The sequence below is a fragment of the Otolemur garnettii genome, unplaced genomic scaffold (genome assembly GCF_000181295.1).
Source record: "Otolemur garnettii isolate 467f Iridium unplaced genomic scaffold, OtoGar3 scaffold00084, whole genome shotgun sequence".
Classification (NCBI taxonomy): Eukaryota; Metazoa; Chordata; class Mammalia; order Primates; family Galagidae; genus Otolemur; species Otolemur garnettii.
The window spans coordinates 5,104,393-5,118,426 of NW_003852479.1; the positions used below are offsets into that span (position 1 = coordinate 5,104,393).

The 14,034-nt window shown below is 43.0% G+C and overlaps 1 protein-coding gene across 1 annotated transcript in view; it reads right to left on the bottom strand.

Moving 5' to 3' along the window:
• The window catches only part of SERPINI2 (serpin family I member 2), a 28,525-nt gene that overhangs the window by 6,012 nt on the left and 8,479 nt on the right, over positions 1-14,034 (bottom strand). The window contains exons 4-7 of the mRNA XM_003794644.3: positions 12,753-12,947; positions 12,477-12,669; positions 4,405-4,502; positions 1,012-1,098 (exon numbers count right to left, since the gene is read on the bottom strand). Coding sequence (XP_003794692.1) covers positions 1,012-1,098; positions 4,405-4,502; positions 12,477-12,669; positions 12,753-12,947 — 573 coding nt within the window. The remainder of the gene's footprint in view (positions 1-1,011; positions 1,099-4,404; positions 4,503-12,476; positions 12,670-12,752; positions 12,948-14,034) is intronic.

The window sequence follows — 14,034 nt, forward strand, 5'->3', positions numbered from 1 at the left end:
ACATCATAGATGCTATTTTATACACATCATAGATGCTATTTTATACACATCATAGATGCTATTTTATACACATCATAGATGCTATTTTAAATGACGTTTGTTCAAGGAAATGTAGCACAGAAGAGTGCTTCTCAAACTTAGAGCACATCAACAAATCACCTCCTGATTCTGCAAAGTGAAGATTTGATTCGGCCACCTGGAGTGGGCCTTTCATTCTGCATTTTTTTTTTTTTTTCAGTTTTTGGCTGGGGCTGGGTTTGACCCCACCAGGTCCGGCCTATGGGGCGGGTATCCTACTCCTCTGAGCCACAGGCGCTGCCCAGGATTCTGCATTTCTAAGACGCTCCCAGGTGATGCCCTTGCAGCCTCTGTGCACTACCCTCAGGGGAGCAGGAACAACTTCACACCGCCCCGGAGCACAGATGCTCAGCCGCGGATGCACATTGGAATCACAGAGGGAAACAAAAAATACTGGAGCCCAAGTCTCACCTGCACGTATACTGATTTATTACATTTGAGGTGTGGGCTGGGCATACGATTTTTAAAAGCTTCCCCCATGATCCTACCGTGCAGCTAAGTTTGAGAGCCACTGCCACAGAGGTGATGGCAAGAATTAAATTTAAAATGGAGGGACCAACTTGTCGTAAGGGAAGAAGGAAATGAAATACAGTTAGAAAGAACAAGCGCTTTCACAATAACGACATCACATTAAACGATCGCGATCCCGTATCTGAAGCCCATGGCTCTCCCCACAGGCCCCGTCTCCTGTTTCACAGACGTGCTGCACCTCAGCTCCCATCTACTTATTTGCCAACAAGCAAATATCAGTAGAAGGGCCCCAGCTCCCGATCCAGTAACCTTCCTTCCCTTTAGAGATGAATGAACAGCTTACACCACCGTTTTGTTTTTTCCTCATATGGCGTCTACACAGAGAAGAGAAAAATGACCCAAGCACAGGGTCCGTCTCCCCTCATCTCTCCCCGTGGCTTACACAGAAATCATCTGTCCTACCAGTTGACGTTGCAGCTTCACTGCTGTCTTCATTTATCTCAAAGAAAACTTTTTGCATAACTTGGGAAACATACACTTCAGATGAATCTGGTGAAACATATGAATGTATATTTAAGGATTAAAATCAACAGCCATTACACATTTGTTCCCAGATTAATAACATTTTCAGATGAGCACAGGCAGGGAAATAGTTTTCTATGCAGTCAATTTGCTAGAAATCGGGGGCGGGGGGCGGGCGGCAGGTTATGTTCAGTTCTTACTGAGATGAATAGATACAGAAACAGATCAAGGGTTTCCTGACATAAAAGGTAAACACAGACTGGAATAAGCCTCAAATCCAAATACATGAAATATTTCAGCGGACAGAGGGTTTTCCCTCTCAGGTTCTGTCTACCGACAGAATGAAAGAGGTTTCCAGATTTGAGCTAATCCCACCCTATGTATCAACCTCAAAGACAACGTCCCTTTAAAAGTCTGTATCTAGTTTTGATCTGATTTAAAACAAAGCTCACTTTGCTTCAAGCCTGGGGAGGCTACCGACGTCTAAGAACATTGTGTCATAAGTTTAAAAATCCCTTCAGAGCGATGCTTTAAAGCCTGTTAGACAGTCCGGAGTGAGACGGTGTCTGATAACATTTCATTCTGACGTGGGTGGACACACATGGCCCCAGAGGAAATGCTCCTCTCCAATGGGCAGAGTTGTGTGTGGGAGGCTTCCTGGTGTGGTGGCCTGTGAGGGTGGTCCCTGGGGAAGGGGGAAGTGACACCATGAGTCCAGAAGCCGTGTCAAGCTGGCTTTGTGAGACCAGGAAGATCTGACGATGTTCCTTACCAAGGAACAATGAAAATGTGCTCTAGAAAACTGCTTCGCACTTAACTGCCTGACAATGAATACTTTCAAATAAATCAATCAATGGATCAGAATATGTCTAGTGACAGAAACCAGTACAATGGGGGAGGGAGACATCCCCACCGTTACTGTGGATTCACTGATGGACAGGACAACGGTCTCTCAAGGTCAGGCACCTTCCTTTCTCAGAACTGCCTGGAATAAGGTAGATTTACAAAGAAAGCGCCCAGTAAATGAGCTGTTAGACTGGACAGCTGGTCTCACGAGCTCCATGTCCCTGCACACAGGGCCTCATCTTAGGGATAGAACAGGACCCGAGAGATGGCGGGTTTAGAACAACGAATCTGGATGCTCCATAGACTCACTTTGTTACAACTTTTTCCTTAATGTTTGAGAAAATTCCAAGTCTGTGTTTGTTAAAGGAAGTGGACAGGAACACTGACATAGTCTGCTGGTTATGGTAATACCAGCAGGTAAATACCCACCTGCCACCTCCCCCGCTTGTTTTTTTTATTTGACATTTTAAGCATCTACTATATGCAAAATATTAATGTACATATTCTACATACGTTATTTTCCCTCAAATCACTGCAATTTATTCTCTCACTTAACAGATTAGAAAACTGAGGATCAGAAAGGTTATTTCACCATATGTGACACATGAAGTGATGTCAGATGAAGTCACACACTTATCTCAGAGTTTCCAAAATGATTCCATGAGAGTATTTCCTTTAAAACTTGTGACTGTGTCCTTTATATAGATGTCCTGCAGCACTGGTGCAAGGCTGGCTCACAGAACCCTTTAGTAAACGTTTATCCCACACACAGTAAGTGACAATACGGGGGAAAGTCCTGTGCTCCCGGCCTCCAGCAGCGGAATCAGTGTGGCCTACGGCTGCCCTGTTCTAGTCAGTAAGACAGAACCAGTGTGGTTAAAACAACTCAAAAAGGCAGCTCCGGAAGGAAAGAGCAGAAAATGCTGGACATTTACTCCTCTCTGCTCGGGGTTGATTCTCGGGAACAAATTCTTTCATGAAGCATTTTGGAGGTGTTTTCTTTAAAACTCTGCCCATAAAAGGAGGGTTTTATAGAAGTGACAAATTGTCGGGAATTTGCAGAATGAGCAGCTATTGAAATGTCTCGGCCACTTCGAGTGAGTTTCCGAAGGCCAGAGAGAAGTTAAGATGAAGGGCTTGGAAAACGGCTTGGTTGACTTCGGGCGGCTGTGTCACAGGCTGACTTACACGCGTCCTGTCGCAGTATTTAACAGTGACTGTTTCATGACTGGTGCTGATGAGATTGTCAAAGATCTGTCAGTGTGCGAAGGAGCAGCTACCTCATGTGTGAAGGTGATAATGAACATTTTTGGCACCTGTGAACACCCCTATTCATCTCCACCAGGAAAACTTACTCATCTAACTCATTCACTCACGCCATTGATAAGTGACTAAATTAATAAACACCTCTCCCAAACCCAGATAATTATAAAGAACACACAAAATATTTCCATTATATTTCATGTTTTGATACAAAACCCATCAAAAAGACAAGCTTAGGTGCCTTTATGTTTGTTTTTTTTTTTTTGAGACAGTGTCTCACTATGTCACCCTTGGTAGAGTGCTGTGGCATCATAGCTCACAGCAACCTCAAACTCTTGGGCTTAAGCAATCCTCTTGCCTCAGCCTCCCAAGTAGCTGGGACTACAGGCACCCGCCCACAATGCCCGGCTATTCTGTGCTCTAAGTTGTCATTGTTGTTTAGCAGGCCTGGGCCAGGCTTGAACCTACCAGCCTCGGTGTCTGTGGTTGGCGCCGTACTCACTGAGCTACGGGCACCGAGCTAAGCTTAGGTTCCTTTTCATAAAACAGACAACTAAGTTTAAAAGAGGGGAAATAGTTTAGGACAAACTGGCCCTCTTCATCCATTTTTTTTCCTCTTTAGTTAGTTACATTTGAACTAGTGAGTACTCCCAGGACCAAAAGACTAAAGACTGACTTGGCTTTGCTGAGCGAGTTCACGTCCCAACCACGTGGGATGCTTCAGGTGTAATCAGCAAACTAGCTCCACCTACTCTGTTGCTAAATCTAAAAGCTGTAGCATTGCAATTTCTCGACTGCATTCTGCATTCAGCAGCTTGTGGGTTCCTACTTCATGGGCTTTAATATTAGGGAATTAACCTTTGCAAATTGGTTTATGAGAGTTTTATTAGCTCTGCTGAGATGAGAGACTCAAAGTTGCAATTCCCATTATTCAGATAAGAAAATCCAACAGGGCAGAAATAAAAGCCCATATAATAAATCCTATCCATGTAGTTATATGAGAAGTTTGGCTAGAATGCTTATCTAAAATCCTAAATGCCTTTGACTTCCATTAAGGAAAACTACTCAAATGCAGAATAGAGTGTTTGCTTCCAGACAGTGGAACACGGCTCTGGCATTTACTCACTGTGTGTCTGGTAACTGGGAACAGATCCTCCAGTTTTAAGATCAGTTAGTTAATATAGTCCTAAGAAACCAAATGAACACGATAATTGATCATACTACCTGTTAGTCCGGAAAGGTCACAGCCACCACTAAATATCTCAGTTACGTTCAAAGAGTACAAAGCTTCTTTAAAGTCTAATTTTTGTTCTACTTTAAATCTGTTAAAAAAGAAAAAAAGATGAAGAAAAGTCTTGAAACACACACACGTTTGCTAACAATTTTTTTTTAAAACAATGACTTGGAAGAGATGATGTTGTGAAATATTTTGTTTTTATTATCCCAATTATATTTTGACACATTTCACACCATTTTTGCCAGCTCTGCCATCATTTCTGGGTTGCTAATAACTTGCTTCCTGGCTAAGTGGTTGGAGGGAATGGGGAAGAGAATACTCTATTTTTTTTTTTAAGTAACAATTACCCAACAAAACAGGGTGAGATGTCTAAGTTTGCAATTGCCAGCCCCTTCCTAAGATGTCTAAAATTTCCCTCTAGCATTTCTATGGCCTCAGGTTCTTCACACCACCAAGGATGGTTCCTGGCAGATGGCCATGATGCTGTCAACAGGGACAGGGGTCAACAGTCCTCGGAGAAAACTTTTGGTTATTAAGTAACAGAGAGGCAGCATTTACTACTTATCATCCATCCCCCTCATTGTCACAGTTGCTGTGACCTTCTTGAGTTTATGCACACACCTAATAGGCCCTGTGAAAGTATAAAAGTGAAGAAATTAAATTTCTTTCAAAGGAAATAAAAAATAAAAATTATAGGAGAGGAAATGAAGAAGGAGCTGGCCAGGGCTTCTAACGCAGGGCTGTGCCTTGGACCCAAGCATCCCATTGACCTTGCTGGGCTTCAGTTTGACTCACCTCAGTGAGGAGGGAACTTAACCAGAGAATCTCCAAAGATTCTCATAGACATTCATCTAGGAATCCAGCTCCAAAGCCAAATGAGGGCGTAGAGGGCATAGGTGGGGAGGAAGAAGGATGGGAGACGAGGATGGGAGGGGACATCAGGAGGGGAGGGAGGAGGGAGAAGGATGGGAGGGGAGAACAGGAGGGGAGGGAGGAGGAAGGAGGATGGGAGGGGACATCAGGAGGGGAGGGAGGAGGGAGAAGGATGGGAGGGGAGAACAGGAGGGGAGGGAGGAGGGAGAAGGATGGGAGGGGAGATCAGGAAGGTAGGAGGGGAGGGCGGAAGGAGGACGTGAGGGGAGAGATCGGGAGAGGAGGGAAGAGGATGGAGGATGGGAAATGAGGGGGACAGGCACTTGGTGTGCCCTCACCTAACACGGCACACCTCCTGGGTGAAGGGCTCAAACACAACCTAACACATGCAAACAGTGTCCCCTGGTCATTTGTACCCCCATATTAATATGCATTTGTTTCAAAATCCATTGAACCTCACTTTCCCATGAAAGTTTTTTTAAAAAGAAACTAGTACTGATTGACTTCATAGACACTAAAAGCATCAATTTGCTTTTTAAAATCAGGTCAGAAATTTTAGTAAAAATAGAAAAGACAAATGGAACATTCTTAAACAGGCACTGTATATATCTCCTACATCAGCAAAATTCCCAGGCAGCTCCTGTCGGAGTCCTGCCCCAAGACCTCACCCCAGAGCCCCCAGTTTGGATGCAGGCACTGCTGGTCCCACAGGCAGGCCCACACCTGGGGCTAGAAATTAGCATAGGCTAGAAATTAGCGTAGTCTAATTAGATTACAGTTTTAATTGCCAAATACTGAACAAGCTTCTTAATTATAATTCTTCAAAACAGTGAATATGCTGTGGCCAAGCTTTACTGGCCTAAATCATTTCTTGGTAAAATAACAGGTACTTGGGAAGGATGTTAACTCCTTCAGAACCTTAACTGATTGGACATGAACATGGCTTGCCTGTCAGAATCCACTGACAATAACGTTCGCCGATCTTTCAACTACATTATTACAACTTTCTACTCACAACGATCATAGCAGCATGATTATTTTGAGGGTTGTGTTTTTATTCTATTTTTATTACCATACTCTTTAAACCAAACAGAGCATGGCCTTTTAAAAAATAGAGATTTTAATCCACCTATAAGTTGGCTATTTTTAATATGATAGTTCGATAACTTTAGAATAATGAAGAGAAAACTGCAAGACTTATTACAGCTCCAAAGAATGCCTAATTATCACTGGAGAGTCACTGGAGGAACAGTCCTGCTCATAACGTCACCCAGTGAAACTGAGAGCAATAGAAGCCCACTCAGGCATCTAATAAAAAGGATACTCCACAGCCAGGCTCTAATTATCCGTAATTATCAGAGCCATAAATAGCCAGGTGTGAAGTAGCACTTCCGCCTGTTAGGGACTTAGTATAGATTATAGTCTTGAAACTTCTCAAAAATCCTAGGAAGCCGGCATTACTATTTCCATGAACATGTAAGAAAGCAGAAGATTGAGGAGGTTATTTGTAGGTCAGAGCAGGTGCCAGAGCTACGATTTAAACCCAGGTCTGGTTGAAGTAGAAGCTGATATGCTCTCATGCTTCTAATCAAAGTATAACTCAAACCACCAACTCGGGCAGCACATGCAACGTCCCGCTTTCAAAGTCTGAGTCTTACTGTGTATCCCAGTGTGGTTCATTTCTGTTGTTCCTGGACCCTTCTTTAAAATCATCAAAAGAACAACATCAGCCAAACATGAAAGAGTGAGCACAGAAACAGAGTGTGAATGTCTGAACACAGCAAATAAGTGAGGGGAGGCCCTGGTAACCAGTGTGATGTTCACATGATGTTTACATTCCAGATGGTATCTAAGATCAGCACATTGTACCCCATAAATGCAGTAATGTACATAGTTATGATCTAATAATAAATAAATAAATAAATAGATAAATTGAAAGAAAGAGAGAGAGAGAGAGAGAGAGAAAAGCAGGCAGTCTAGAGACCCTGTGGGAACCGGATAATCCTGAGACAGGTTTTTAGCATATGTACACACAATCTGTTTGCTTAAAAGTCAACAATTTACTTACAAATGAAATCACTGGGAACCAATGTTCTCACACAGGTAAAAGCTACAGAAAATGAAAGAAAATAACCCACATTTTGGTTTTAAGAATGATTTACTCATGGCTCCAGGCCCTGCTGGAGACGGTGCTGTCCCTCCCTCCCCATCTTCTCCCAGAGAGCTTGTTTAATAGGAAAAAAAAAAGTCCCAGATTAATCTCCCTCCAGGTCTCTTTCTTTATTATGTGAAATCCTGTAGGCTTGAGTCATTTTTGAGTCATTCATACATAGACCCAACCAAAGCAAACACATATTATGATTGTTTACAAGGATAGGAGTGTAACATAACACTTGATTGACAGTGGGGGACCTGGACTGCTAGGTGGATGCCTCGTAGCCTCTGGTCACTTTCCTACTAGTTACTTCTGTGTGTCAGAGAGAGACAGAAAGAGAGAGAGAGAAACAATCTGTTAGCCTCATGAGCTGAATTAAAAATACTTTTTGCCACATCTGAAATGCATCTGGACACTGTTCAATGCACACTTGGAATTCCAGTGTGTACCAGTGTCCAGTAGGTCAAAGTGGAAATGAACACTTTGTAATCATTCCCGGCTCTGGTCACGACATCTCTGTTCTGTCCAGTCTCACTTTTCCTGCCCTCCCTTTCTCTCATCCGTACACAACTCACATTCACCCACTGATAAGCCCAAGGCTGCCCAAGCCTGGGATCGATTTCCAGCTTACTGGGAATTTGATGCTTTGTGTCCGAGGGTAGGTGTCAACTCTTTTGAAAAGTCCTTGGCATGGCTGTTCCAGATCTTGGACTCGCTGCCCTCCCTCTGTTCTGCACCCCTCATACTGGCCCCAGAGTGCACCTGCTTTCAGGTTCCTGTTTGTCCCCCGAGACACGGGCTCAGCTGTTTACCGGCCGTATGACTGCAGGCAGGCACTTGCCTGATGTACCTTAGTAAATTTTTGTGAAAATCTCCCACTATTCCATCTCATCAATAAGCAGTAACCATCTTATCAATAAGGGGCGTGTCTGTCATATGACGTTTGTCCCAGCCTCTCTCCATAATAAGGTCCCCATCTATCCAGGTTTTTACACAAAAATTACGTTTCCTAACCAGGATCAGGCCAGGAAGACTGGAAGGCTGAGGCAACAGACTTGAGGGCTGACTTTTCTCTCCTAGCTCATACTGAATGAGACCCACTTAGGTTTTCAGTGCCTTGGTTTCCTTATCTGTGGAATGAAGACATGACCAAGTGACCCTATGGAACCACAGCCTCTAGCATAAGAATGTAAATGCTAAATGCTTTCTAAGGTTAAATGTCACAATTAATAATGTCTATTAACAGATGCCTATTAATATACGTTATAGACAATAAATGCTAGAAAGTGGCCAACTTTTCAGACTATGCCTTATCGGCCTTGATTCTAACGTCTACGCCACGGAGCAGAAAGGGAAGTGTTTCCAGTCAGTGCCCGTCCCTGACACGGCAGCTTCTGTGAAAACATTCCCATGAGTGGTTTTCTTGTCTTTGGCATCTCCTAAATACCTTTGTTACCAAAGAGACACTGTGACGACAACATCGAGTTTAATACAGCTGGTACTGTGGACTGAATTAGGAACACTCTCTCCCTCAGCTTCACAGGCTGAAGCCCTCAGCTCCTGCACCCTGTGACGGGTCTTTCAGACTTTTCTATCTCCCGGCACACTCGAACCCATAGTAGCACTTCTGTGGCACACTTAAATTATGTTCAACAACAACAAAAAGACTAAAATAAAGAAAAGACTTACTGTGCTTTTAATTCGTTTGGAAAATAATTTAACAAATGACTTTAACAGATACTAATTTTTCAGCACACCGGCTGAAAATCATGGCCTTGTGATGTAATTTTACTGTGAGATAGGGTTGTTACTGCAGATAAAATTAGTTAGACTGAGGCCGGGCTGCAGTAAGGGAAGCCCTTAACCCAACGTGACTCATGACTGCTGTCCCTAGAGGACAGGAGAAGGCTGTGTGAGGGCAGGTGGCTACTGGACAGCGGACACAAAACCTGCCGTGACTTATCCACAAGAAGAGGAGCACCCAGGACTCCAGCCACAGCAGCAGCCACCAAGAGGCAAGGAAGGACTCAGAGCGGAGTGTCCTGCTAACACACACCTTGATTTTGGACTTGGTCCTTCCAGAATTGTGAGACAGCAAATTTCTGTCATTTTGAGCCACCTCCTCTGCTATGTTGCACCCTTACAGGGCTCTGGAAAACAATTACAGCTGAGTAAACTGTTCCAATCTTACCACAATCTTCAGTTATCGGTTTGAAAAACATTACACATTTATTTAGATATGAGAACCACGGCACTGAGCCTCCATTTATAAAATGCGTTTGCAAAATATAAATCTGTCAGCCCACCCCTAATATTTTCTCAGCCTATGTAATTTTCTCTCTTCTGTGTATATTAAAATATGTGCTCTAAATAGTGGTTTTTCTTTTGCGAGGAAATTGCTCATTTGGGGGAAAAATGTTTCTCAACTTTTACCTGATGATTTTAGTGCTCAAGAAATTTAATTCATCAATATGGTCTGACAGTCAAAAATAGTTCATGAACTTGCCGAATGAGAAAACTACTCCTTTAAAAAGTCAGAAGACATTCGTTTAGTAAAAAATGCGTACTTGTAAAGTTATATTCTTATGATGAAAGAGTTGGCAAAAATATTTTTAATCCTGAGAATTCAAAAAGAATCTTATTTTCCTCCCCCTGGAGATATTCCAGAATCCATCACTGATACACTATTTTTCACCATGCTCCCTGCATGGGACAAACTCCATCAGCTCCTCAGAGGGACTAAACTAAAGAGACTAGAAAGTTCAATTTTGGTTTTTGAGATATTCAAGCTGAGATAAAAAGTAATAAGATAGAATCTCTTTCCTTGGAAATAGTTGTGTAATTTCACTCAACTATACTCCTTTCACACGTGCTATATACTGTGACATGTTCTGGGGACTGCAGACACCCAAATGAATGACATAGAACCCCCTTTCCAGAACCCACTTCCTGGTGGGATAGACGGGAAGATGAGCCAGAATGGGAAATGCCGTGTGATAGGGCTGGAATGCAAATTGCATAAAGCGTTCTACAAATGGAGATGAGAAATGGTTTGTTCTAACTGGGCAGGTTTGCACAAATCTACATGGAGCTGGCAGCCTTGAGAGGGGCCTGAAAATAAATGGAGCTTACGGGCCAGAAGCCACAGAGAAAGGCCTGCCACACGGAGGGGAAGGCGGGGAGATGGAGAAGTCAGCAGGCACTGATTCTGGGTTGGGACTGGCTGGGTGGTGATCTTCTTAACACAGAAAAAAAATAGCCATCGTTTACTTAGCACCTCTATATGCCAGACTCAGCACCGTGAATAGAAGCGTCTGGTGGATCCTGCAGTTGGAACTGCTGCCAAATTTTTAAAAAGAGTTGGTGGCTGGAATTTGAATGGAAAGGGGGGATACAATTATCAGCGAATGCTTCTGTTTCTACCTAAATGGAGGTTCACATTCATCTTTTGAGGCAACTTGTTCATGTGTTTGGAGAATTCAATATAGTTTTTTTTTTTTCCATTATGCAAACAGAATTGGTGGGATGGAGATGGAGAAGTTCAAGATCAAGGAGGAGGAAGCTATTTTATGTGATAGGAAAACATTGTTTGGCTGAGATTTGAAATCTATTGCTCTGTGTTCTTGTCATGCCTGGGAAGCTGGACTTAGAGAAGATGGGGGAAATCTGGGAGGAATTCCTGCAGATTCCTCCCTACCCTGGGAAAAGTTGGAGGACTCTGAACGCTGAATAGGAGGGTGTTGGTAAGGGTCCCCTCACAGGGCGGGGACACTGGCACCAGGACAATGGCAGACTAAGGTAAGCATGAAGCAGGGGACGGTCTGCAGTCCAGGGCAGTCCTGCCCAGGACCTGGTGTAGATTACTTTCTACCTCGCCAGCTGCTTTAGTGATGACTCAGCTTTCAGTAGAGTTGGGTTAAACATTGAAATTGTTCTTACTTGCCAGGGCTGCTGTGACAAAGTCTCACAAGCTGGTGGCTTCAATCATAGAAAAATGCAGTGGAACCTCCACAGGTGACCAGCTCCTTAAGTTGACCTAATTTTCACAGACTGGGTGTGCAACACACGTACTCAGTGGACACTCCTTAGGTTGACCACTTCTGTATGCTGACAGTTTGTTACTGTGTATCAGGCGATCACCCTGAGGAAGTTCTACTGTATTACCTCAGAGTGGTGGAGCCAGAGGCCTGAGATCAAGATGTGTGCAGTACCGAGTTCTTCAGAGCGCTGCGAGGGAACCGTCTGCTCGGTGAATCCCTCCCTGGCTCACGCTCACTCATCTGTTTTCTGTGTCTCGTCATGTCACCTCCCCTCCGTGGGTATCTCTGTGGCTGAATCTCCCCTTCTTACAAGGACACCAGCCGCACTGGGTCACAGCCCACCCTAATGCCTTCTCTCTGACACTCTAAAGATCCCTGTCTGTCCAGATACAGTCACATTCAGAGGTGCTGCAGATTGGGACTTCACCATGTGAATTTAGCAATTATTATTTTTTTCTTTTTTTGTTATTAAATCATAGCTGTGTACATTAATGTACCACGTGAATTTAGGCAGGAAAACACAAATGAAGACATGACAGTTGTGCTTATAGGAATTAAGAGAGAAGTCTTTGCCCTGTGAGACGCTGAGTGAGGGTTTGGAGAGAGTGCTGTCCAGCTCAGACAGTGCACAGAAGCTGCCGAGACCACGGTAGCCTGGACAGGCTGCTAGAGTGTGAAACATTCCTGCAGAGATTCCTAAAAATGCTAGAGAAGGTAATTCTGACAAAAAGCCTGAGAAATTTATTTCTCATCATCAGTTGGGTTTGGGACCTATGCATTATTATTTAGGGAGAAAAATCTGGGGATAACTTGGTTATAGGTGTCATTATTCACCTTTATCTCAGAATAAAGTTACTCTGAGCCAGTGGTTCTCAACCTGTGGGTCGCACCCCTTTTGGACTGTATTAAAGGGTTACGGCATTAGGAAGGTTGAGAACCACTGCTCTACGCCCTCACAGGCAGTGCATTATAAAACAAGGACGTTACCAACCTTGGGAGGCTTATTTCCACTTCCTCTTCCTGCATCTCAGAGAACTGGTTCAGGATTTGGCGAGCCGTAATCCGTTTCTCCACTTCCTCTATGTTCAGTTCTTTTGCAGGAAGTACGATGATTAAACTAAATTCATCATCCTTATAAGGCAGTTCCAAAACCTGGTAGTGCATGGAAGATTCGGAAAAATACCCTGGAACAGAGAGAAAATAAAATGTCAAATATCCGTGGCACTTCCCAAAGCTGTGCTTTAGAAAGTGTGAGTTCTCCTATTACCGTATTTTGTTCTTAGAAGAGCCTTCATCATTGGAATTTGGACTGTGGAACCATCTTTCTTAGTAAAATTCATCAGCTGTGTGTCCTCTGTTCTGAATTTCTGTTTCCAATCCCCCTTGAAATAAATAGCATTCACCAGGACAAGGCGAGTCAGAGGGCCAAAATCTTCCCCTGAAAACATGTCTTTAATTTTTCCTATAAAGGACGTGGAAAAGAAGGAGGTTGGAAGAAACAGACAGTAAAGATTCAGTGGAACAGTTAAAATTAAAAAGTATGTATCTTTTTCAGCCCAGTTCTGCACAGAGTGCCTTCTCATCTAAACTTGGCAAGGCTGAGAGTGAACGGGAATGCTTAAACATTTCACTAAGAACCAGGTGCAAATGGAATTTCACCAGGAAACAGGACATAGGAGGCTGTTTCTGGCAAACTTGAGCAGACCACGTCGTGGACTCCTTTCTGTGAGATTTATTTTCATCAACTGTCTTTCAGGGAAAAAGAACAGAAACAAAATATTTCTTCCAGTTTGTTTATTGGCATAATTCACACTTAATTTCAAGGTCCTCCAACAGGCTGATGCTAACTAGTAAGTTTATGGTACCCAAACTTGCCGTATGCAGGTAACCTGTATGATTTTTCTCTTCTAAACAAGCAGCTTTCTATTTCCGAATCAAATGAATATTTCCAAGCTACAAGAAATAGGCATGATTCAGGGGCCATGGGCTGTCCAGTGATGTCTCCAGCCTGGGCCCCTGTTCATGCATCTCCCCACACCCATCTCACATCTCCAAGTTCTACTGTCTCGTAAGAGGCTTCTCATACTGAGCACACCAGAATCTCACACCATCACAGTATCTCATAGCTGAACGAATAAATAAACATGCTATTAATCATGTAACTCCATATACATTATCATTAAAAGCCCAAATAATCCCCAAACACATTCATAGTATCCTCATTTTAAATAGCATAGCTTATATATTTCTGGGACTTGAACTCAGATCTATATGCCTTTAAGGTTACCATAAAATCTCTCTGCAGTTACATTGGAACGGTTGGTTTCTAGCTATGGGTTCTAGTATTTTAAATTTGTTTAGATGACCATGTTTATGACAGGACCATTAACATTTATTATTAAACATTAACACATTCAGCTAAAATGTGTTAATTATTCACAATAAATGTGGGAAAGCGGGCATTGGAATTGACAGATATAAGTTCTACCTGGCCAAAAATATTGTTGCTATTTCTATGCTTAAAAAAACTATTCTTGAACAAAATCATT